The sequence below is a fragment of the Seriola aureovittata genome, chromosome 11, assembly GCF_021018895.1.
Source record: "Seriola aureovittata isolate HTS-2021-v1 ecotype China chromosome 11, ASM2101889v1, whole genome shotgun sequence".
Taxonomy (NCBI): Eukaryota; Metazoa; Chordata; class Actinopteri; order Carangiformes; family Carangidae; genus Seriola; species Seriola aureovittata.
In genome coordinates this window covers 10,329,151-10,355,353 of record NC_079374.1, presented here as the reverse complement: position 1 = coordinate 10,355,353, position 26,203 = coordinate 10,329,151, and the positions used below count along the sequence as shown (strand labels likewise).

At 40.1% G+C, this 26,203-nt stretch overlaps 1 protein-coding gene and 1 long non-coding RNA gene across 2 annotated transcripts in view; both read right to left on the bottom strand.

Moving 5' to 3' along the window:
- Positions 1 to 23,728, bottom strand: part of LOC130177936 (uncharacterized) — a 29,152-nt gene extending 5,424 nt beyond the window's left edge. Inside the window, exons 1-2 of the long non-coding RNA XR_008829087.1 lie at positions 23,529 to 23,728; positions 22,319 to 22,506 (exon numbers count right to left, since the gene is read on the bottom strand). This is a non-coding gene — a long non-coding RNA (uncharacterized LOC130177936). The remainder of the gene's footprint in view (positions 1 to 22,318; positions 22,507 to 23,528) is intronic.
- pou3f3a (POU class 3 homeobox 3a) lies at positions 899 to 3,850 on the bottom strand. Its single transcript, XM_056389949.1, has one exon. It carries the CDS (start codon positions 3,007 to 3,009, stop codon positions 1,735 to 1,737), a length of 1,275 nt encoding a protein of 424 aa, XP_056245924.1. The 5' UTR covers positions 3,010 to 3,850; the 3' UTR covers positions 899 to 1,734.
- Positions 23,729 to 26,203: the final 2,475 nt, after the last annotated feature.

Here is a 26,203-nt window from a genome sequence, read left to right as displayed (position 1 = left end):
TTCTCTGACTCCTGCTATTGTTATCAATGAGATTTTTGTTCTGTAACATCAGCACATGTATGTTTCTGTGTGCATTTATTATTGTGCATTGTTGTGTGTTTGTGGGCACGGATCAGAGACGGAGAGAAGAAACACAGATTGTTTTTCATAGCCAGCGTCCCAAGCTTTCTGCTGCCTATCTGCCAAACCCATCATCTGTGGCAAAAGATCTGCTGCCTCGTGTCACTCCATCTCGCTGTCACCTTGGCAACCGCTGCCGAGGTGAACTGCCAGCTGGGATAGCCGACCTCTGTTGGCTGCGTTCCACAGAGCTGCAGTCCACAGCACTGCCACAGGATGTATGTGGTTGGACTGATATGCAGTATAGCACACAGAAATGGAAAAATTAAATTTCAAAAACAGGCTTATGTGATGCGTCGATCACTTTCAGTAGTCAACATAGTTTCATACAAGTGGGAGATATAAAACTGGGTAATGGCGTTGTTTAGTGACAGAATTTTGGTTTATGTTACAGTAAATATTGGGTTGAGTTCACATAATCAAGCTGCTCTGACAGTAACTAGTAAATATTAGAATTTTTGAAGAATCTGCCACTTATTTTTTCAATTAGTTGTTTTGTCCGTAAAATGACAGAAAATAGTGAAAATGCCTTTTGTAATTCTCCACAGCTGAAGTGAACTATCAAATATGGCAACGAAAATCATCAAATCTTTGCATCAGAGAGTATAGAACCAGCAAAAGTTTAGCGTCTTTGATTAAACAATTGATCGACTATCAGAGTCGCTGTCAAGGACTTCTCCGTCAATCAACGAATCGATTAACTGACAAGTCTTGTGTGTGTGGGTGTGGGTCTGTGTGTGTGGGGAACTAGTAATGATGGTCATCTCACATATATGAACACAATTTTCCCTTATGTCAGATTTATTAAATAATTAGTCTATTCCATGAAAATAAACACAGTGGAAAAAATAAATAGTCCAAATCATCACACAAGAATACACAGCAGACTTGTACATTAACTCAAGGGAATGTTTTTGCTAATTTCAAAAAAAAGAAGAGGATGTTTCCTATGAAGGAAAACACAATACTGGAATCATTTCTGCTCTTTGAGCATCTTTAACTGTGTCACAACATAAATCCACTGACACACAACACAAATGTGAGAAACACCTTTAAAGGAAGATAAATTATTGCTTATTAAAAAACAACTTAATGCTGAATAAAGCCCATTAAATCAATGTCTTCCATTTAAAAAAAAAAAAAAAAAAGTAGATTACAGCCCGGTCTAAGCCTGTGGGACATTAAAATCTGCAGCATTACAAGGGAACTTATATTATTAACAGCACAGAGAGATGTAAATAGCTTTGCCTGTTTGAACTTCTTGGCTTTAAAGCGTTTGCTTTTTCTCCGTAAGCTGTGATCTTTCAGTGAAAATTGCCTTTAGAAGACTTAAAAATGGTTTTCTATTCAAATTTCAGCTAAGATTTTAATTTTCTGTCCCAAAGGCTGATTCATATAGTGCAGAAAAATACTCGACAATGCATAAAAGTAGACATCTGTCCTGCTCTGAAATGCACACACACTGGATAACATTATTGTGGATCAACGGACATATGTACTGTAAGAAAAGTTAACCAAATATTCTAGTCATTCGGGGGAAACGTCTCTCTAAAAATCTATTCAAACACCTCACGTTGGTCAGATTTCTCTTCCGTCATTTCGTTTCAGTTATTTTCACGTGTCGCTGTACATCCTCTTGCAGTCTATGGAGGGTGACGGTGTATCAGGACCCATGCTTCCCACCTGTGAGTATGTGTCCTCCGGGGTACGTGGGAGTCCAGGTGGCGTCATGCGCTTCTCTTTCTGCCTGCGGTTGCAGAACCAGACCCTGACCACCTCCTTCTCCAGCTGCAGAGTGTCCGCTAGAGAGTTGATCTCCTGCGCGGAGGGTTTGGGACACTTGAGGAAGTGGCTCTCCAACGCGCCTTTTACGCTCACCTCGATGGATGTGCGCTTTTTCCTCTTCCTGCCCTGGGTGGCGATCTTATCGATGCTGGTCGGGCTCCCGGTCGTGGAGTCGGCCTCCTCCAGCCATTTGTTGAGCAGAGGTTTCAGCTTGCACATGTTCTTAAAGCTCAGCTGAAGCGCTTCGAACCTGCAGATGGTGGTCTGTGAGAACACGTTGCCGTACAGGGTGCCCAAAGCTAAGCCCACGTCTGCCTGTGTGAAACCCAGCTTGATCCGCCGCTGTTTGAACTGTTTGGCGAAATGCTCCAAGTCGTCGGACGTCGGGGTGTCCTCGTCTGAGTGTGGCTCATGGTTCACACCGTGATGCTGGTGAAGGTGCGTGTGGTGATTGTGGTGGTGATGGTGATGATGCTGGCTGCCGTGGTCCAGCTCTGGGGACTCCCCGCGCACGAGCCCTGGGTGCATGAGGCTCTGTCCGGCGTGTGAGCTGAGCATCCCGTTGACTGTAAACCCGCCTGGCTGGGAGTAAATGAGGGACTGCTGCTGCTGCTGCTGTTGCTGCCCCTCTGTGATGCTGATGTGCGCTGCGGAGGTGCCTCCCCAACTCCCCGGGTGCGATTGATGGGGTCCCAGATGTGGGGACCTGTGGTGCAGAGCGGAGCCTGAGTGGAGGTCCTCCCTGCCGCCGTTTCTCTTCACCTCTTGCGGCTGGGAGCTGGGGGGCCACGGAGAACCGGCCTCGACTGCTGCCACCGCGGCTGCGGCTGCTGCGGCTGCTGCGTGAGGCAACGATGTCATCCACTGGTGAGCATGGCTTAGCATGTGCCCCCCGTTGCTTGCCACCATGGCTCCCTGCATGAAGTCACTCTGCACCATCTTAACTGAAGGGTCCCCTCTGTATCCACTAGAAACCGTGGTCACAGCGGTGCTGCCCGGCTGCATGCCACCACCCCTCCGATCAGAGTGAAGGACCGGCCCGGATAAAATCCTGCTGCTGGCTAGGTATGGACTTGAGGTGGCTGTTGCCATCCCCCAAAGCATATATCGTTATTTGTATTTCTCTCGTCTGATGTTTGATTAAAGTCCCACTTTATTCTAATCCATAGCCTAAAAAAAAGTCAGTCTATATCAGCATGAGCGAATTTTTTTTGCGCTAGTAGTAAAAAAAAAAAAAAGTGTCAAATCACTCCATGGAGGCTTAGGTGATAATTTTAGTTACATTGAAGCTTGTGTGTGCTCAGACATGTGTGGCAAAACATACTTTGTTGCGCAGTCCTGTGCGACAATAAGATAGTTTTCAAAACTTTTGTCTGTCCCGTGAGCTCCGCCGTGCGTAATCCACAGACCTGATGATACAGAACACCTTCTTTGCTCCGTGACAAACCGAGGAGCTGTTAGACCGCTCACGTGTAGCTCGGTTCTCTGATATTTGGGGTTTGAATGCGATAAAAATGAGAATGACAAAAAAAAAAAACTTTAAAGCCTCTGTGGTCCTCTCAGTTGTTTCTCTCTCTATCCATCTGCTCTATCCGGTGCGTCCTCTACGGAGCGAAGGAGACGAGCATGTGTTTACGTTGTGCCAAGGCTGCGTATACCCCCTCCATCTCCATCCAATTACAACTGGAAGACTCTGCAAAGCTCCCGCTGATTGGACGCACAGCCGGAGAGGAGCTAGTGCGTCTCGCAGTGCAGCCTCGGGTGCACAAAGTTCTTGCTGCAGGAAAAAAAAGCAACAGTATGCTCGAAAATATTACAATAGAGAAAAAAAAATGACGCACACTGAATACTCTGGCTGTGGCTTTAAGCACGCGCAAAGCATGAATTATCTGAGAGTAAGGAGTGGGAAAGCGTTCAACAAAACGCCTCCTCAAATAGCCTATAAAATATCGAATGTATTATTTATTGTTATTAGCCTAATATTGTTTATTATTAATATTGTACTTCTTTAACCAATTCTGAGATTATAAAGTCATTAAAGTTTGTTAAAATAATGCCTTACAGTTGTGGATTATCTCTTTTATAATAACGCAGTGCAGCGAGGCCTGTGTCAAGGATACTCAAGTCGGCTTTGGGTAAACAGGGGGTTTGTACGCCTCTTGCATCTTAATGCGCTCTCCTTTTCATATGGTAAAGGGAAAAGGCCACAGTGGCGTGACGCGCCGCTCTGGCGAGCTCTGAAGGTGCACAAAACCAGCCAGCAGTTTGATTTTTTTTTTTTCCATCCACAGGAAACACACCAGTTTCGGTGGGATGTTTCCATGCTAGGTCAGTTTATGGATGGCCTGTTAAATAAACGTGTAGTGGAGAATTTTCTACCTCGGGTTTGCATCGGTTTTAAGCGCCTCAAGAGAGTAAAGCATCGATTGAGACGCATGAAGTTTTTGTGGCTGGAGGAGACAGCCAGGTGCAGCCCAATAAATGTGCTAATTTATGTTTTTCAGCGGATTTGTCTTGGATCTTATCCAAAGAGGTAAAAGATAAATAGGCACAAAAATACATTTGCCTCAACCTGCAACATAAACTGATTCCTTTGTCATAAGTTAAATCCACATATGTTGAGTTATCATGTTCAGAATTACTTTTACATTAATCAAATTTTAGGATGTAGTTAAGTTTGAGAATAGCAAATAGGTATCACATTTCTGTAGCAACAGAAATATGCAATGTACTTTATGATTCAGCAAAATTATCTATGTGTTGTACAGTTGTTAGAAAAAGTTTAAAAATGCATTAAAGTCACAACAAACTGAGTGAGTAATGCAGGAACTGTATCAGTTCCAATAGAGACACTTCAGGAATTTTAAAATGAAAAGTTTTTCATGTATTTTATTTGTTTTTGTCTGTATCATGGAAACTGGTAAGAGTGTTCTGCACCGTCCCTTCAAATGCGCCCAGCGACTCTTTTTCAATGCAGGATGTCACTCAGGGGTTATGTCCAGAGAGCACACTGATATACTCACTCATACTCTACTCAGCTCACTTCTAGGCAGCATCACATGCTGCATAAGACAATACATTTTGCAACAAAATGTTTGTATGGTAGTGAATAATCTGCTGCATTTAAATGCTGGAGTTTAGCTGCATAAGGTTTTAACCTCTTGACTTGCAGGAAATTCAAGAATCCTCAAATGTCAGACACCAGCTTGAAGAATTATCACTTTCTGATAAGGCATCCTTTGTAAAGGGTTTATAAGTCAAAGCTAATGGCTTTATAAATGGTTAATTAATTAACTGATGATCAGTTTTTAGCCATTTATAAGAACAACTTGCAAGTCTTGGGTTGCAAGTCTTTAAAAAAAATATCTACTGGTATAGCTCTTTCTTCAGTATGACACTTGGCTATAAATGTTAATTAGTAATTAAGGAAAGGCTCTTGGAATAATGCAAATCTGCAGTTGAAAATGTTTCATATTGTTAATTTATTTAATTTTGATCCAGTCTTTCGAAGGGGTCTTCATGATGAACTAAAGAGCTACACAAACACACAATGCAGGTGACGTACGCCACACAAGCCAGGTCTTTTTACGTGTAAGCCCAAAACTGTTTTTTTAAATAATGGTATGTTTACAATATTCTTAGTTATCTTGTCTTCGTGGTTTCAGGAATCGAATATTTAAAAGATGATATGTACGATGTACAAAGATTAATACATAACAAATGTGAGGTGTGCATCAATATCAAAGTTAAGCCAGGAATATCGTTACATAATGGCTGTAAGGAATTAGTAAACTGGTTATCAGTTATTAATTGTTAAGTACATTAGTTTTAATTTACGCACACGGAATTCACAACTCAGACTTATTATTGAAATAACCTTTTACTAATGACTAATTTGTCATTAACATGTGTCATGTGGGAGGAAGATATACACCAGCCAGAGGGATTTGTCACAGACTGGCAACCTCTTGTTCCAGTTAATAGATTTTAAGGATTTTTAAGCATTAATAAATGATTTATTAATTATTAATAAAGCTATAGTTACAATTTGTAAACCCATTATTTGATAGAAAATGAGACAACTTCGTATAAGTGCAGAAATCAGCGTCTCATTATTAAGTGGTAATTTATTCCACAGCGTTTGAAACCTGTTTATTGATGAGCTGTTTTCCGTAAAACAAAGTAAAAACATGTAGAAAGAGCTACAAAAGCCGCACACTGTTTCTCATATTTCCAACCTACCAATGCACTGTGGAGAAAACCAGACGACTCAGGGAATGCAGTAATGTTTTTCATGTGTTGTGCTGGCTGGTCACAGCACTGGGTCCTCTATTTGTTATTCATGAAGGAAGCTGGGTGAAGAGGCCTTCTTATGATGCACATTTTTCTCTCTGCTCTCTCCCTTCTCTCTCTCTCTCTCTCTCTCCACGGAGCTGTTTGACAACTAAACAAATATGCTGTTTTAGTTGTAGTGAATCCTGCAATTAATCCAGCATAATGAGCATGACACCATCAGCTAATTGACTTTATTGTTTCTTTTAGATTGTATTCAAATCATTTACACAAAGATGTTGTCTCTCTCTCTCTCGCTCTCTCTCTCGCTCTCCCTCTCTCCTCCTCTCTGTCTCCCACTCCTCGCCCTCTGTTGAGTCTTCAATATGCAGATCGGCCATTTCTGCCCCCGGGCTATTTTCTTTGGTCGACTTTTGAAATATGCAAATGCTTCCAACAAAAATTGCAAAGGAGAAAAGGAAAAACCTTCATCTGGGCTCCAGGAGTTTTCCATTCAAAGAAACAGATGATTTTCTCTTGTTCATGCTCTTGTTCCAGTTCTGTTTGCTTTGTCAGTCAAGGGTCTGTCTAATTAAGAAGAGAGGAAAACAAAAAACCAGCCAGACAAAACAAAAATCAAGTTGCGAGGGTGACAATGTTGTTGCTGGTATTTGCTAAAGTTATTAAGTAAATCGGGTTATCAATCATTTCTGCAGAAACTACAGCAATATCTTACTTTGGCTAGTAGTAGTACTGAACATCTGAGACCTTTATTGATTCATTTCATCTCTGTTGTAGAAGCTATAAGACCAGCCAAGTCATTGTGTTCCTCTGCTGTGAGCCATACGATGTGGTGTTTACAGAATGAACTGTACTGATCTGCCTGTCTTCACTGAAAACACTGCTGAGAGAACAGAACTTATCTCCCTGGCTTTCATCCCCCTACTCTTTATATTCCACCTCTTCGGGTGTCATCCCGTGGTTCTGATCATGAGTGTGTTTGACCTTCAGCTCTCCCTGAGTTAGAGGGATCCTTCACAGCATGAGTCTCTACCCACAACCCCCTGCTGCGTGTTTAAATCAGAAGCAGAGGCAGCCATGGAGAAGAGAGAGAGGAAGAGGGGAGAGACAAAGTGTGTTAGTCGGGCTACAGAGAGAGTGGGGAAACAGAGGATATGGAGGGAAAATGATCAAAGTATATCCATTTCCAAAGTCCCCATTCACAGAGACTGAAAAATATGAGGCAAACATTACCAGTTATATTCAAATTTAAAGGCATATGACATTTCTGAGGTTTGAACATGTGTCTTAATGCACTGTGATGTGACATTTTAAATTGCTCTTCACTCAATAACCGAGTTGAAAGATGATTCATAAGGCATGAAAAGTTTGCTGGGACAGAAACCCATTTCTTAACTGCACTTGATGTGGTGGAATTACTCATGGCAGAGCGATGCTAGAGGGAGAGGACAGGAAGCGGGGCAGTTCTGTTTACCACACTGGAACAATTGTCAATTACAAACCCCTGCTGCGACTTAAATAATGACACCCAATGGACAGATGCACTGGTTAAACACTGTTGTGGACAGGCCCATTATGTATGAGCGGGGGGAAGTTAATGTGTGAAAATTACATTCATTAATCCCAACAGATAATTTGAAAGGGGCCGAAGTGACAAGGAACAGCGCAGAGAAAATACAGCAGGGAAAATGGTACAAAGACATCACTCATCTCTCTTTTCTGTGAGTGTGAGTGTGAGTGTGTGTGTGTGTGTGTGTGTGTGTGTGTGTGTGTGTGTGTATGTATCCAGGTGCTTGCAGGTGTGTGCTGGGACTGAAATTTACCCATTTCTAAGTGTCTATAAGCATTAACATAATGGTGAAAGATGTTCCTAGAATGAAGGCATAGAAGTCTAAGATGAATATTTATGCTGAACTAAACATGGGAGAGCAACATCTGGGCCATCGTAGAAGACCAGAGGAAATTCAGAAAAGATTAGACTCTTGGGCTTTAGTGCTTTCAGATAAAGTCATGGCCTATACAGAAAATATGGTGCTTATATAGCTGCAAAAAAAAAAAAAAATAAGACATGGAAGTTGGGTTAAAGGAAAGGAAGTCTTTGAGTTTTTAATTTCCTCTTAGCTTTTAGTAAAGTTCATGCTCTGAAATAGAAATTTAAAAAATACATTACGACTACATTTGTGGCTGTAGTTGTGTCTTCCCACAGTGGCATCTAATGAGATTTTATCCACGTTCTCTCTAAAGTTCCCCTGCCGTCCTTCGAATGCGACTGCAAACAGTATGACAGAGAAATTTAGTCAGGAAATACCTGCAGCTCTGCAGCCTGTGGCTACGGACAACTGCAGCCCTGTACCCAGGCCCAGTCATGAGCCAAGTCAAACAGCGGGTGTCCCTGAAGGGCTGGTCTGGCTGAGTCTGGCTGGCCCTGAGCCTTTCATGAATGGACAGATTTCTCTGAGGTCCACGTGGTTATAAAGGCTCTCTGTAGTTAAGATCATTTCTCAGGTGGGTTTGGGGGGGAGAAGTATCAGATACTGAAATATTAAGTGACTTCTGATACAAATGGCAAAATAGATTGTGACACTGCGTTCAGTAGATCAAGGATCATAATAGGTACTATAAAGTGACCATAATTTATTAGTTATATTAAATTATGGATGGTGACAGCATCATTTACCTTTTGTCTTTTGTGTTTTCCCACTATTCATAACAGTGTACAAAGAGGCTGACAGTGTTTGTACATGCGTTGTCATGGTTTACACGTGTCCAACCGATGCAGTTCCACAATAATCCACTTCCGTTGTAAAGTTGGAAAACACAACAAACCTTTCTTCTACAAGTGTCACAAGCTGGTCTCTGCTAAAATACATTGAACTAAACAGGACACAGTATGCAAACCGTACAACTCCACAGCTTCACTGAGGTAAATGTGCAAGGTGCGCTCTCTTAAAGTAACAGTACCTAATTAACAAAGAACATGAATGAAATAACCTATTCTACCCATGAAATGTAACCTAAAGTTGAATTTAATGAAAACATACTTAGCCATTATAACTAATTTACTTTTAATATACTAAAATCCCAAAGGTATAACTCAAAATGTACATCTGTGATTATTAAGCAGGGTGATAAGAAGTGGCTGAACTTGACTCGGATAACTTTATTTTTTGTTAAATTTGTTCAAAAGAACACACTTGAACGTGTCAGGTTTACTGTGAATTGATCAGCACCAAGTAGTACTGTGTGGATCAGCTGAGACGTCAATCAACACACCTTACTGTGGCATCTAATTAAATAAATATAGAATACCCTTAAACACAGCAGGTTGATGATGCCATGCAGCTTTGGAATTAACACTTATTCGCTGCACAGTGAGGAGAGTTTCACATCAACACCGCACACTTCAAGAGGTATAACTCCCATCACATGCTCCTCAAAAGGAGAAAAAGAGCTATTTTTTGATTAAAATTGCAATACTTTTAATCATTGTTAAAGTTACGCATGTAGTGTTTTAGTGAAGGAAATAAAGACTGAGTGATTGCAGTCTGTGCTATTGAGATCTGGACTATGAAAAATAATATTACATATCTTTTTGTGGAAGTGTTAATGCAAAAGTTCATGAAGTGCACAGTTTCAGTTTGGCAGTTCAAATGGCAAATGAAGCACTGTTCATGCACATGCCTTCACAGTCATGCATAGTCTTCTATGTATAGTTACACTGGTACCACGTTAATGAGCCACTTATCCACTCAAAAGGGCAAGTTGCCATTTATGTCTTTATTAATGTTTATTTAATCCTTTATATGTTATACGTAATATGGTCAAAAGCTTTGGAAAAAGCCTGTAAGTGGATATTGAATTGGGATTGTTTGGTCAAACCACTCTTTCAAAAGGACAGGAGCAAACTTTCATTCTTCACTTTCACACCAACACCAACATCAACTGCGGATCAAATCATAACAACTGCTGAAGCCACAAGTCAACAATCTCCATGACAACTGGGCAAACTGAAGAGCATGTTATATGTTAAAAGCTCTTAAAAAAAAGCAAGTTAGTGGTTTAGTGATTGTTTGTCAAACATTTGGCTTGAACATGACAAATCCTTTTGACCGCTATAATTTGTTTTTTGTGTTTAGTTTTAGAGGATCCCTTCAATGTGATGTTCAACCACTTACCTTCTAGCAAACAGCTGCAGAGCATCTGCACTAAAGCACATTTATTAGCAACATATTAGCATTGATTCTACAAGTCGAATGAGAGGTCTTCCTGATGAATTAATAAAGAGCGAGCTAAAAAGACAAAGCAGGTTCACAGCAGTTAAATGAATTTTTCACACCCTGGCAACCAAGGAGTTGTTTCTCAACAGATGGATTGTTACTGAGCAGTAATGACATTTTTAGCCATTGATAAAGCCATTAGTTGCAAATTAGAAACTTGTTATAAAGAATTCCTTATTAGAGAGCAGTATAGTTATATTTCCATTTCCAACCCTGTTGCTTAGAAATTATATTTACACAACTAATTTGCAACAAAAAATACATTTTTAATTAAACATAATTGCAGATTACATTTCCTATTAATGCAATGAAGATATGTTGTTAACTTACATATTTGGAAAGTTGCAATAATATTGATACTCATACTGAATGTATGAGTAAAATCTCAACAGACAACATAGTTGTTTTCTATCAAAATGTCCAATCTTTCAGCATAATATCCACTTGTAGTGACTACAGCCTTATTAAACAGTTTTATGGTTGTGTGTTATGTATAGGCTCTCATACACTTGGTGAAGGTTAGGGAAAGATCCTGGGCTGGTGTAGTCCAGAAAAAGTTCACTGTGACTTAAGACACAACATGTTTATTCATATTTAACCAAAACCACATTCTTTCCGACAAAAAGTGCTTTTGTTGCCTAAACTTAACTACAGGCTTGAGTCTGGATGTGAACCCCAATCTCAGTGTGAGTCTTAAAACCCCGAAATACGTTTTTTTGAATGGGTTTTGTTTTTCACAGAGTTTATTTTCTGCAATAATCCAAAAGTCAATGGAAAAATCCCATTTGCTTTTTGTGGAGGGCACCAAGGTGATGCTAATTTCCAGGCTAGCCCAAAGAAATGCGTCAGCCCTACAGCACTCTAAATGTAGCCTTTCATTAATTCAAAAAATCAGAACATTGCCTCAGAACATAACCCCGCCAGCAATTATATTGCCACCACAATGTGGGAAAACAGTTACGTTTTGTATTAAAGTAATTTCTAAGCCAAACTTAAGTATAATTTTTGCCCTTTTATGCAAACACAGACACACACCCCCTCCAAAGTAGGGGGATGATCAAACGAGGACCAATCGCGATCATCTTGATTCTAGCTAAAACTGGACTATTCAACACTATGTGAAGGAACTTACATACAAAATGGAGGACAAGCTGCAGCTTCCCAGTTCTTTCCGATGTGTCCTTAACACATTACCAGGACATATAAAAGAAGAATGACGTGTGGAAACAATTCTGGATTCTGAGGATTTCAAACACACAGTCTCGCATGCACACAGAGGCAGAGAGAGGAAATCAACGTCAATCAAGGGGCACAACTTTAACCTGCAACAAGGCTTTGGTGTTTGACTTCCCATCCTTGAGGAAATGTCGTGCAGACCCAGCAACTCACCTTGTGTCATCAGACTGGCCCCAAGCGCTAACACCACACGAACAGGATCAGAGACGACCTTGGCATGCACGCAGTGAAAACACAGCCTACTTCAGCGTCTCTCTTTGATGTGCATTATCAAAGACCTTTTTCCTCCTCTCCTCCCTGGACCAAAGGCTACTATTGTTTTTGTTGTTGTTATTGATATTGTTTTCTACCCTTATAACACAAAGCAGTCTGACCATGACTCTGATGCTAATGTGGAGGTGGAGAGGGTGTTTTAATGAGCTGAGGAGTAGATCAGAGGGGCTCAGGGGGGTTAGAGAGAGGGAATAGGTAGCACTGAACATCAAAACACATCTAGTACTTATGCTTTTCACCAGCCATGACCTTTCAACACCAGCAAGATGTAACATGGAAATTTGGACAGCAAAATATTACAGGAAACAATATAGAAATAAAACAAACTGATTGTGTTTAAACAATGAAAAGTAACTGTAGTGGATATTATTTATTATGATCACCATTGATGTCAGTAATCTCATCAAGAGCTGTTCCCGCCTGGAATACATGGTAGTGACTGAGAAATAGTGGCAGTATTTGAATGGCATGTCAAAGTCAGTTCATTTCATGATATATTTTCTATCATAGTCATACCATTATACAGTATCTGCTTTGAGCACTAGATTTTAGGTTTTGTTTTCTTCAGCTAATCCAACCAACAATTATTTCTGTGTAGATGCAAAACGTTAAAGTCTGCAACTTCTAATTTGCTTCTGTTAGCATGCTTCAACGCTGCTTCCAACTTTTTGAAGCAATTTTCCTGAGATGTGCCGTAAATATATACAAGTCAGTCTTAACAACAGCCAGACGTGACCCTCATCCTCCTGCAGACTGAGATCTAGTTGTCTGAGCTCCTGCTGTGATGAAAGTTTATGAGCATCTCAACAGTTTGTATAATGAGATGATACAACAAAAACACCTAGCAGGACGGATGAGGAACCTTTGTCTTCTCCGTCTCCATAAACTTGTTCATATAACATCAAAATGCAACAATAGAAAAATGTATTCTCCTGTGGATGAATCAGCTGTTCTTCCTCAAAATAATGCATTTGGCTGGTTATAACATCTCCAGTCTCCTGAGTATAGTGATCTGTAGAAGATCTAAAATTTTACATATTGAATTTCAGCGTTTGAAAACAGGTCCAGTGTGGGCCACAGTCATCCTAATGGTATAATGTGTAACTTTTCCTCATTAAAATTTCTAAAAACAATTAAACCTATGTTATATGTATTTTTTCAGTTGCGTGTTTCCAATGTTTCCAGGAATTCAATTAAACCAAGAGAGTGGAGTTAGAGTAGCACCAAAACCTCCTGAACGTCAAATTTTATGGCAACTGTTTCCCAAGTCAACCACATACTGGCACTAGAGAAAAAGGTTAGAGAATAGCCGAAGACAGTAGGATTCATCCTCTGCGAAACAAGAATACACAAAATTTGGAGTCAGCCCATCTAATAGATGTTGAGATATTGAATGGAAAAATGTAAAACTTTGATCTACTCGTGATGCTAAAGAAAAGTCTGAGAGTCACCGAAGTCATTCAAAGGACTCATCCTCTGGGCAACATGAATATATGTTTCAAATGTCAAGGTGATCCACTTAAAACTTCTGGAGGTATTTCGCACAAATGTGAACCTGATTGTGACACTAAAGGAAAAGTCAGTGGATCACGAAAGTTATGCTGTTTATCATCTTGGGATCATGAACATCTGCAAAATGTTTATGACAATCCATTTAGTAACTGCTGAGATATTTCAGCCAGGACCAAAGCAGCAGACAGACCAACCAACAACTTTGCCATACAGTATCAACATACAACGTGGGTATAATTTCTGAAAGCTATCTAACTGAAAGTATTTTCCCAGGATAGTGCAACTTCCACAAACTCATTTTCTCTCCGCTGTCATGTTATCATGGCGGAAAAGAAAAAGAAAAGAAGAATAGTCTCAGAGTCTCAAAACCAGGTTAGAGTTCAATACAGAGAGCAAAGAGTACCCGAACAAGGCAGATGGGAGGAAGGAAAAGAAAAGACTTGTTTACCTTTCCTCCCCTTCTGGGTAGAGGGGCATTCATTAGCTGCTGTGTAAATCAATCTGCTTCTCCTTAAAGGCCTGTCAATTTAGCCCTGATGTCTGGCAGCCTGACATCGCTCACTGGATATTTAACTTGAAAGCCAATTAATCATCATGATTAATTCACTCACAAACCACATGGAACTGTTTGACTTTACCTTATGGAATAAGAGCCAAATTCTCTGGACTTGAAAAGAAGGAGAAATGAGAAGGATTGAAAGTCTCACAGCTCCATTCACTCTTGATCAGTCTCTCAAAACACAGTTGCAGCTGTAACTCCACAATCCTCTCTGTACCAGCATTGCAACCACAAACCCAAAGCGCCATCGTTTTCACAACAAATACTTCTATGCACTCGTACTCACACAACCATGATTATAGTGGAATACTTGTAATTGTGTTTGTTCTTAAAATCTATGTTAACACAGGCATGAGGTGTGAGTATAAATTTGCTTGCACATCTAATGAAGTAACACAGCTGTGTAGAAAAACAGTAATTTTTGACACCGCTCTGCATTTGCAGTCAGGCTAATATTTTCTTAGCTCAACATAATATTTCCTCCACTTTCTCAAAAAAAAAAAGAAAATGAGCAATCACACATTAGGAAAGCGGAGTGTGAATATGTATTCAGCACTTTCTATCATTATCTTCCAAACTCCCAGCCGAGGTAATGGAAATGACCCGCACTGTATGCCGTTACAGAAAAAGGAGGTTCTGCAATAAGCAAAGGAAAAGATGACTTTCCTTCTCTTCCATCATCCGTCACTATTTCCTCTGCTAATTCACCGAAGCATGAGAAAATTCAATCCATACTTTAAACTCGATACTTTAGTGAGCTGTTGTCTTATTGTGGCATTTAACCCAATTTTACAGTGAAACTGAAAATGTAATCCGAAATTTGGCGTCACATTTGTCCTCTCCTGAATCTCTCAATGTGATTGGCTAAAGCTGACTCAACAAAGTAATGAAGGCTGAATGACTCATGACAGCAACTGGCTGACTGATGACTTCCTGCTCCTCTACATGAGCAGCAGATCAATCAATCAATCTTACAATACTGATCCATCAAGAGAACATTCTTTAGCTGCAGTTGAATCACTTTTTGAGCAGCAAATGATCACTGTCGTTGCACAGTCCAAGTGTAAAGGCTGACACCTCTGCTTGCAGACTCAGCACATTTCCCTATGTCTGTACACCTATGCCAAAGGCAAAGGATTCTTTGTGCTTGAGCATCTGTTAAACACATGCCCCAACTTTAAATGATGCCTGAGGTACACATGCTGGTGAGACTGAACACGGTTCCAACCATTCAGACAGAAAGAGCACCATGAGATGTACTATGGAAGCTTTTGATGTCAATGGGATGTTGTTGCTGGAATTTAATGCTTTAAAGAATAAGACTGGAAATATTCAATTTTTTTCTTAATGTCAACAAATTGGACCAAAGAGAGAAATGAGTACCGTTCATGTAGCCGAAGCCTGATATGTCTTATTCCTGTGTGCCTAATAAATGTTGTCCAAAAACATTTAGCATGTAAGTTAGCCAAAGTGTTGCAGACATTTATTTTAATACTGTGAAGACAGTCTTTATAGTTTGTTTTGAGTCAATGCCACATACACCGGTCTGCTGCAGTACTGTAACAACTCACTTCCTCCCAAATGTGTGTTAATCTGCATCTGAAAATATTCCCACAGAACTGCACAATTTAGTCCTGTTAGAGTAATGTTGACTAAAGAGTGCCCAGTTGTTTAAGTAAATGACTCAGCTGTTTTTTAGGAGACAAGTAAAAACTTGATTTGGTCGTTGATTTTAAAACTTTATGTCTTTAGTAGGAACGAATGGGCTTTGGGGTGAGTGCCATAGGCAGGGACAGGGAAGTCAGAAAAAACAACCCTGTCTCCTAAAAATAATGTTTATATATAACTAAACTTTAAAAGCAAATTTTTCCAAGAAATGTAATTGCATTTGCTGAGAATGTGTTGTTTATTTACATATTTGGCAAGTCACAAATTATCACAATTATCACAATTATCACAACAAACGACTCTATCATTAGCCCTCAAAATAGACCAGAAAACTCTCCCAACAAATAATTTTTCAAAGTAAAAGATAAAATTAAAACCTCAGAAAGAGCAAGAGAGGCCAGATTCCTCTTACAGGGTGGATGCTGCAAGTGCTGCATGTAGCCTACAGAATAGTCTGAAATCACAATGGTGAATGACAAAGTTATAGATAGATGGCTAACACGTATGAAGAATATGATCCCAGAGGACATCAAGCACCGTCCAGGTGCTAAGAAGACAGACTACATAAATACACAAGAGACAAAAACCTCTTGTGTCCTCACATTTCTGAAAGAAGTTGATCAATCACATTGGAGCGCTTTTAATTAACTGATCCACCTCTCTTGATAGACAACTTGCCCCACAACCCACACACACACACACACACACACACACACACACACACAAAACCACCACACGAAAACTCCCACTGAGCCAAACTCTGCACCTAACCGTCCGCTACACAAGCCCAAACCTCTATTTGAAGAGCAGGACATGAAAGCAACTACGGACCCTGTACGTGGGCTTGTATCGGATCTTAATTAAAAAGCCTTGCATATTATTTGCTGTAACAAAGGGAAATTTGGGGGTTCATTTAAATCCAATTAGGCCTGTGCTGATGCCTCAGGAGATGAGAGAGTAATTGCTGTTTGAACACGAAGGTCTTTGTTCTGGGCCCCAGTAGATTGATAAAGGCAATAAGCACACAATGTGGAGCGACTGGAGATGGGACAGGGCTGTGAACTTACAGTATAAAGACTTTAACACACCAGGACCACATAACAAGACAATTAGCAGTTTTGTTTCGAAAAAAAAAAAAACATGTGCTTGAGCCCCCTGTGCTGCAGGTGTTACTGAAAAGATCAGTTGAGTTAATTGCTTCAGTCATTATTGCCTTATACCACATGCAGAGAGCCTTAGCATAATCAAAGTGCAGACTGCTAGTGTACAGTTTCACCAACTGAAATAAATTTCCTCTTATAATCTATTTTTTTCCTCACTGATCCATCCACTCTTAAAGTCAGTACTGATTTATAAGAGGCTCAGGTGTTCCCTCCAATTGGACAAGGTGGGTGGTGGTAGTGATCAATAACCCACACAACCCGTCAAACTACTCACACGCACACGCATACGTACATATGTGCGCACACACACACACACACACACCCTCTTCTTGAAGAGAAACAAATTTCTGAGAAAACAGACATTTGCCGAACAGAGAGGGAGACGCACGCTTTGCCTTTGCGACGCTGGCCATGACCTCTCACCTTTAACCTATTGATTGTGTCCGTCTTAGTCTGGTACGACACAACGACAAAACGAAAAGGAGATTTGACGGGCTAATGTGATTACAGAGGAAGGAAGTTCAACCCAATGTCAAAGGAATAGTTCAACATTTTAGTAAATCCTCATTTGATTCTTTGTTGAGACTTAGATGGAAAGATCGACACCAGTCTCATGTCTCAACTCTGTCTCCTAAAAATTTATAAAATTATGTATATATATTACTAAATTGTTTTCCCTATGATGTTATGGTGGCAAATGTAATCACTAGTTGGATTATATCCAGAAGCAACATATTTGTGAATAGATGAAGTGCTATATTTATGAATTGCAACAGAGGTGCTGGGAGGGGGGGGTATACAACACACAGGAATGTGACACTAGAAGCTGGGGATGCATCCTGACTCCCATCTGTGGTTAGGTTCAGGCAAAGATGGATTACCGAACAGCACAGGGCCATGGGGCTGAGAGGTCAGGGCTCAAAATGCCCATAAAGAGACAAAATGAGAACAAAGAGACACAAATGGCAACGAAGAGGACTGAAACAACCGCAAAGAGACGCAGAATGACAAAAAGAGACACTTAATAACCAGAGACACAAAGCAACCACAAGGAGACAAAATATGACCATGAACAGGCACAAAATGACAACAAGCCACATCATTTTGTGTCTCTTTCAGCCTGGGGGTCTTCTGCTATACAGGAGGGGTGGGGGGCCTTTTACCTGTCTGTGCCCTGGCACTCATTTCTCGTTATCCATCCATGGGCTTAGGCAACAAGAGCACTTTGGTTGAGGTCAGGAAAAGACTGTGGTTTTGGTAAAACATTAATAAAGGCATTGTGTCTGGAATCACTGTTAACTTTTTCTGTATTAAATCACACCACGATCTTTCCTAATCTTAACCAGGTGCTGCCAGTGTCTAAACATGACCATAAAAATAAATACGTTGCAAGTGAACATTTTACATATATATTCAGTATCAACATTTTTGCAACTTGCCAGATATGTTAATTAACATTTTCTCATTATGTGAAAAGAAAATGTGATTGTTTGAATGGCAGCAACTGGTATCATCAGAAGATAACACGCTTGTTACGCATTAGATATTTACTATGAAAGATATTTGTGTGTCGCCTGACAGGACTAAGTTTGTTAAGATATATAAATCTAAAATATCAGGTATCATATGTGACAAAATAGGCCCCAAAACAATTGCTATAATTCATTCTATAAGTCAGTGATTTTAAAATAATGCTCTACGGGAAGGAATGGAGACCTTCCTAGGAATTGAGGGCAATATTCAGCTTTTTTTTTTGTGAAATCCTCCTCTGTGTTACATCAACACAAAATAAAGTAAAAGCTGCCTGATGCTGTGATCCATCACCTCACTGTCTGTGCTTGTATTTAATAAAGGCTCATGTAATTAAATTATCTGATCAATACAACAGAGCTAGTAACCTTAAAACTGCTTCTTAATTGTACAGAAAACATTCTTACTATGTCCCTCCTCCCCTCTGTACTCGCTCTCTCCCTCACCTGTCACACCTTTCAGGTGAAGTTGCATTCACTCTGCCTTCCTCTTGAGCTCTCTGGAGATGTTCCTTTGGTTTAGGGCAGTGTTTCTAGAAGAGAGGGAGTATAGCCTGGACACCAAAACACTCTGCTCAGGTCACATCTGGGGCCCCATAAAGGCCAGAGATCACCTGATGAAGGTTAAAGGGCAGTTTTCTGGCTTTAGGCCAAGGTCAAGGTGGCAGAGGTCAGTGTCTGAGTTGTCAGCCTCATCCTGCCCTTGGCCTTGAGCTGATCAATAGGAGCAGGGTCTCTGCCTGCCTCAGCCAAACAATCAATGATACATTTACATCCAACACGGTCACACATCCCAATACCCCGACATTTCCTCACGCCTCACTATGTTATCCATGCCTATTTTCTCAAAACAGCTATTCTCTCAGTCACTATTGCCTCTTCTTTCAGCGTATTGTTTTGGCTCTACGGCCCACAACTTTACCGTTTTGGTTCAGTCTCACTGCTGTCATCAGCATTGCTCTGGACGCGGCAGGAGCAGACAGCTCCTATAAGTAGGAATAAACCATAGCAGCAGCTTGTTTCAACATAAAAAAGCTCTGAAACCTTCTGTACGCTATTTAGCACCAAACAGAGACAGACAAATGTAGCTGGTGAACATACTGGAATAGCTAAAAACCTCGGATTTGGTTTTATGGCCAGCAACTTTACAGTTTTAGTTCACTCTTAGCATCATTACATTCACATACAACCAGGTGGACCAGGTGTGGAAATGAAAATCCTTATGCGCTGGGGGAATGTTTAACATGGGAAAGTTCCAGGACATCAGTTAAAGTTCTGGAAAATTTTAGTGGAAAAACTACATGGAAACATGTCATCACCAACATATTTGGCCTATTTGGGAACCAATATGACAACAGAAAAAATGAAAGCCATCAGTAGAGCTGCTGTAATGTCACCTACAGGTAGATACTGGTATTCACTTATGGCTAGTCCCGCTGAATGTCCATAATGTCCCATTAAAATGTTGTCCATATAATCAGCTAAATTACATGTTTTTTTTTTGTTGTTTGTTTTGTTTTAACAATCTGTGGTGATTAGCAGCCCTCTGTCACTTTTTATCTGGTTTCTTGTTCTTCCCTGTTCCGCGCACTCTCACCGCCCGTTGCTCCTATCCTGAACCCTTCTCCATCCTCTGCAGCTTCTCTGTGACATGGGACATTTAGACAAACTCAAGCTATGTTGTTTGAACAGTGTCTCCTATTAGATGGCCCTTCCTTTATATTCACACATGGTGCATTTCCAGTCCCAGAGCAATTATACACATGACTACACTTGGAGCTAAAGGAACAGGCTGAATCTTTATCACCAGCCAAAGAGCAGCAGCACTGAGCCGCCTGCCTTCTGTGCCTGTCTGCATTCCCGGTCAAAGAAGAGGGAATATTATTTTGTTCTAATCAAATGACCAGAATTCGGACAAGAAAAGTTAACATAGACCTCAATTAGCATTTTGCATTCTTTGCAAAAATCGCTCCACTGAAAGAGGAGAGTTAATTATTCACTACAAGTCAAGGTTTTACCTCAGGTTCAGCAACATCCACCTAATAGCTATGCATGAAAGACATACAGCGTGACAATGACAAGAGAACTGAGAACCAAGTCCATTGTTTGATTTTGAAGGAACAAAATTTTGTAAAAAAAAAACTACAAATAAAAAAAACTATGGTTCCAATAATAATTTAACAGTGTGGCAGCATGCATACATTGTCATAACTTGCTTTCTTTCATATTCATGGTATCCACAAAAGCTCTCTTATAAATATCAAATTCTGCTATTATCCATGTCTAAAAGGGCCATGGCCGTTCGACTCACCCATGGACTTGCTTCTTCTACATCAGAAATTTCTGACAGCGAGTATATATTTCCCACTTGGCAAAACAAACGACGGTTTCACCACTGGTGGTTTCTGTACATCAAAATAAAATAAAATATTAATACAATAAAATAGAATTGGCGCAGCCAATATAAAAAGGAGTTATACACAGTATAAACTGCTCCAAATAGGGAGGATCGTTAAATGATGTGAATACAAGGTCAACAGTGAACAACACTGAATTTCTTGCAGTTGGTGAGTGTTAAAGGCTGTTCAAGAGAGAGAGAATAAATAAACATCACAATAAAAAAAACTATCATTGTCTAGACAAATCAAATAAACTGAGACACATTGTTGAGGTTTCAGGGCCTGAGTTTTAGTTATTTGAACTATTACAAATGTCTGTGTGACTTTGAAAAAGGTTTTGTTACTTCTGGAAGAGAACTTGCAAGATCTAATTTTACTTCAGCCCACAAACTAAGAAATATCAGTTATTGTAAACAGTTCTCGATGGTCTACAGCAATTTATATTCACTAGGATACTCAGGCTTTTGGCAAAGGAACAGCAGTGATATGGAGACATGGTGGCCCTCTGTTGGCCTTTTGTACCAAAGAAACAATCTGAATTTGAAAATGTAACTCTGTCCCCTAAAATTATCGAAATATGCTCCAGCATTCGGTTTGTCTATCACATATCCACCTCTCTAATGTCTGGAAATCAGGGTGTTACTGAGTGGTCTCCCAATCAAAAAGAGTCTTTGAGGACAAGGACAATCTCGCTCTAAAATGAATGATATCACCTTTTGCAGGATGAGGCAGTGTCAGAGAATCTGGCAGCAGCTAAGATGAAGGCAGGACGTTTGAAGATGAGGAAAGATGTTTGAACCTGCACCCTCTTTTCCGAGTCCCAGTGGGGAGTGTATATGGGAAGGCAAGTCATGTATTATTTAGAGTTGGATCTGCCTTTGTGCTTGATCAGGGCTTGATTGAGAGAGGCTGTGACTGTTTTTCCCCCCATGTAAGAATATGAATGTCTGCTCAGGAGTGAAGGTGAGCTCGTGACCGCCACACAGAACTTGGTCAATACCTGCATACATTGAATACAAAGTGCAGGAAATGTGTTACACCCCTCTTTTGTCATGTACACAGATAGGCAATGTCAACAGAATACTTTAGATACATTACTCTCTTATACATTACTTGTTGGACAGCTGTGGGATAACATGCAGTCCTTGTGGAGCTGTTTTAAGCACTAATAGCCCCGAGCACAGGAGTATTGGTAATGTGTCGGGACCGCAGGGAGCTATGTTTTAGCCAATCCCTAATTAAAGTAGAAACTCAAAGTGCTGTGCTCCTCTGCTGTTCAGCAAACGAGCCATAGCTGATATGCTCTTTAAGTCATTAGCAGCTCTGATTCGTTGCCACAGCACCTTGTTAACAGAACAGGGGCTCATAATCCCAAGACAAGACACTCTGTTGCTTGTGGAGCAGTTCCTCTGTTCGAAGTGGAAAACCAGTGTCGTTCATGTTTAACTGCCTCTGGTTGGTTTAAAAATAAAAAGGGAAATCAATATGAGAAAATGGCTTTTACCTTGGTTCACCTCATCAGTGGTCTTCGTGAATGCAGTGAACTTGGTCTGTGGTGAAGAAGCCTTTTCCCTGCAATGTTCAATTTTCATCTTCAAAACAGATCTTGTATCGATACAGTTTTAGTGTTTCGGGCAGTACAGTCAGCTGGGGCCTTCCTGTGTGGGGGTTTGCATTTTCTTCATGTGTTTCCTGCAGATGAGATGCAGTTTAGGTTCATTTCCAACTGAACTGAAAGAGTCAAAATATGTTCTCATATTATAAGCACAATGCTTTGTTTGGTGGTGCTGTGTGTTATGTAACTGTTCATGCATTTTCTGATAAAAAAAATTAAAAAAAAAAAGCCAGGGTGGAAATGGAAAAATTTCCAAATGTCTGATTTTTTTAACATTATTCATTAAAGCATTAGTAAAACTGAAGCTTGCTAATGTTACTCATTTAAATGCAGTTTGGAGGCGTGACAAGCAATACTGAAGGCCAATGTTAATGTTGATCCAAAGTAATAAAAAGTAAATGACAGAGGTAAACCATAACCTGTAATTATGGTTGTAAAGTAGTAAACCTATTGCTGTTTCAGTGTTATCATCCCGTAAGTGTTCCATATTGAACTAATATGGGACCCGCTTTGTCCCATATGTTTGAGACTCAATTCAGTGCAAATCTACGGGAGATAAATATTCCAGGTTAGACTGTTAAAACAGGGCGATTTGTATTAGATAGAAAGAAACCCTCTGTTTTCCCTCAGCCTGTCATGTTATGTTGTTATAAATAATAATTATTTGCAGCACATAATCACAACACAAGCAGACACGCAAACGGGCATAAACACACAGTATATGTAACTTCTGCTGCTGGGAGTCTCTCAACCAAAATACTAGCAAAAAAAAAAAAAAACAGCGGTGGGTGACGTCAAGAAATAGTGTTGTCTTCAGCACCATTACTGTAAACTCCTCCCGGTTGGGATTCCTTCAGTGTCAGTCACTCAGGAAATTATTATTACCCGGTTATTATACCAGTGGAACCGATGGAAACTCCCATAAAGCAGCTTCACTTTAAAAATCAGTAATTTGCCAAAGCTTTCTCGGGACAGGGAGAAAATGGAAACTGAAACTGGTTAGCTTTGTTTCTTTAATAACGTGTGTTGGTGTGAATAATTGAGTCTGAAAACTAGTTTGAAAGTTTGAACATGGAGAGAGAGAGAAAGGTGAACTTACCAGACCTTTGTGGCTCGCTCCTCATCTCTGCTTGAGGCTAGTAGCTTGATCCTTCATTGGCTGCCGCCGCTACTACCATAACACACCTGAACTGTCGGCAGTCCATTTGCATTATGGGTAATGGCGTCAGGTTTTGACAAGGGACAACGGTGTATGGAACAAAACAGAAAGTTTCTGCTGCGTTAATGTTGATCCTTTAAAACTGCCCACCTCGAGTCTGACTATGTTTTAGAAGGACGTCTTTCTCCCTATGTATAATGTGTGTGTGTACAGTGAATTACGTCTTTTTGGACCTTATTGTAGCCTGTTGGGCAAGAAAAATACATTAATATTCATTTTTTATTTCAGTCTTTTATTGTACAGTAAGTGGCGTTGGCAGTCGGTCTGTGTTCATATAGAATTAATATGAAAAATAAATAATTAGGAGGTTGGAATTCATCTTTAGGTTTGTGGTATGTTTTATGAGGACAAACAACATGTTATTCAGTTTTCTAATGATAGTGTTCATGTTTAGCCACTAGACAATAGACAATAGAGAGGCTTCAAATGTAAGACACCAGCCACATTTAATTGTAATCATAGGGTGTTTTATTTCCTTTTTGCAGGAACTCACAATCAGTGAACCGTGTGTAAGTGCTGTGAATGGACAAATGCTGCCATGTCAGGCAGACCGCATTTGAATAACAAATCTGAATTTACAGTAAAAAGCAAGTTAACCTTCAAGCTACAGTGTGCGTTGAGTCAGTATTAAATATGCATTCAGAAGATTTATTGTCCTGCATTGATGGGTCTGTGAAGCTGGACAAACACCACCAAATGATGGTTTATCCTGCTTCTTCACCCACTCTGTCTTGTCAGTGTTTGGATCTACAATCAGGACAATCCATCATTGTGGCACATAATGCAAAAAAGATATTAAACTCACTGTGAGAAATGAAATGAGTGTAAAATGCTGCTTAAGCATTTACAAGGAGTGAAGGTTAAAAAAGTAGAAGACTGGAGGTGATGCACCTTCAAACCTGACAATCAGAATAAATATTCATTCATATACTGATGGACTAACTATATTAGAACCAGATAAGATGCACTTTATATTTACTGTATGTTGTCTGAAAAGATGGCATGTTGCAATGGAGAATGACATGCATATCATTATTAGTAATAAAGCAGGGCAATGTTAAACGTATAATGATACATGACACAGATCAATACAACATGCACACAGCAATCACTATATATCCCAATATCCCTGCATCCTGGCATGAACATCAAACCTGAGCACTCCTGAACTCCTGAATATAAATAATAATGAGATAATATGGTCTGCAAAGTTCAAAGCTGCTAAAACAAGTCATTATGAGCAACAGGAGCGTACTGAGGGAACAGATGGAAAAGTAGGAAAGGAAGAGTTCAAACAAGAAGGAATGACGAGGCAAGGTCGGACACAGAATGAGAATGTCTTCACAGCACATGTACGAAACGCTGGTGAGTGTGTTTGCAGTCTCAGGCAACAAGTGTAGAGTATAGAGCTGGACTGAGATGTTTTTTTAGACTGGTACAAATCATTTTCAGACAGATGTTATGCCAACATTGGACAATTTTTACTATAATCTGATCATTTAAATAAAAAAAAATTGTCCTCAGAGTTTTTCCTCAGCAGGATGTAAGAGCCTCTGAAGCAGGATTTGAACCATCACATCACACTAAAACGTTTGATATAATTTGTATTAATTAAATCCTTTTATGTGAGTTAGCAGGGTGGCAAAGCCAGCAACAGGAGAATTATCTTACCTAAGAGTTTCTATAAAGATTTAATTTACATAAAACACACATTCAAATGGTTAGATAAATCAATGAAATGCGCAAAGAAAAAGAAATCTTGCATTTAATGAATTGTTCTTAGTAAAAGTGGTTACAGGGGAACCATGATAGTGACTATGAACCACATGCGTAGTTTGTTTAATTACAGGCCAACATTAGACTGATTTACTGCATAGATAGATAGATAGATAGATAGATAGATAGATAGATAGATAGATAGATAGATAGATAGATAGATAGATAGATAGATAGATAGATAGATAGATAGATAGATAGATAGATCGTGTGACAACCCTCCTCATTTATCGAATGTATGTGCAGATGCCAAGGCCTGCTCTGAAGCCTGTTGCTAAGGGCAACCCGTTCAGTCCCTCTGTCTGCTGAACAGATGCCCCTTTGCTCGTCCCAGAGGCTCAGATGTCGCCATGCCAACAAGCAGGTGTCCTATGTGCCAATGGGCAAGCAACTAGCATGACATCTTCTGCTGAGCACGGAGGGGCAAGGGAGTGACTGAACCATGGCTACACACAGACTAATACAAACACACACACAAGTGGATGCAAACAGAGCAGCAGAGTAACTAAGTATGTTTAGCACCCTTTAGAGTCTGACCTCATTTTTGTTGTTTTTCTTTATATAGTTGCCAGAGTTACAGACTGGCTGTTGATTGGTGTCAGCCGGTCTAGCTTTTGATTGAATCTTATTGTAATTTTTGTTAAATGTATTTTCGGGAACAAGAATTCCTTTTCCATCTCTGCACACAGGTATGCAGTGATGGTAGGACACAACACACACACACACACACACACACACACACACACACACACACACACACACATAAACCAGGGTGTCTT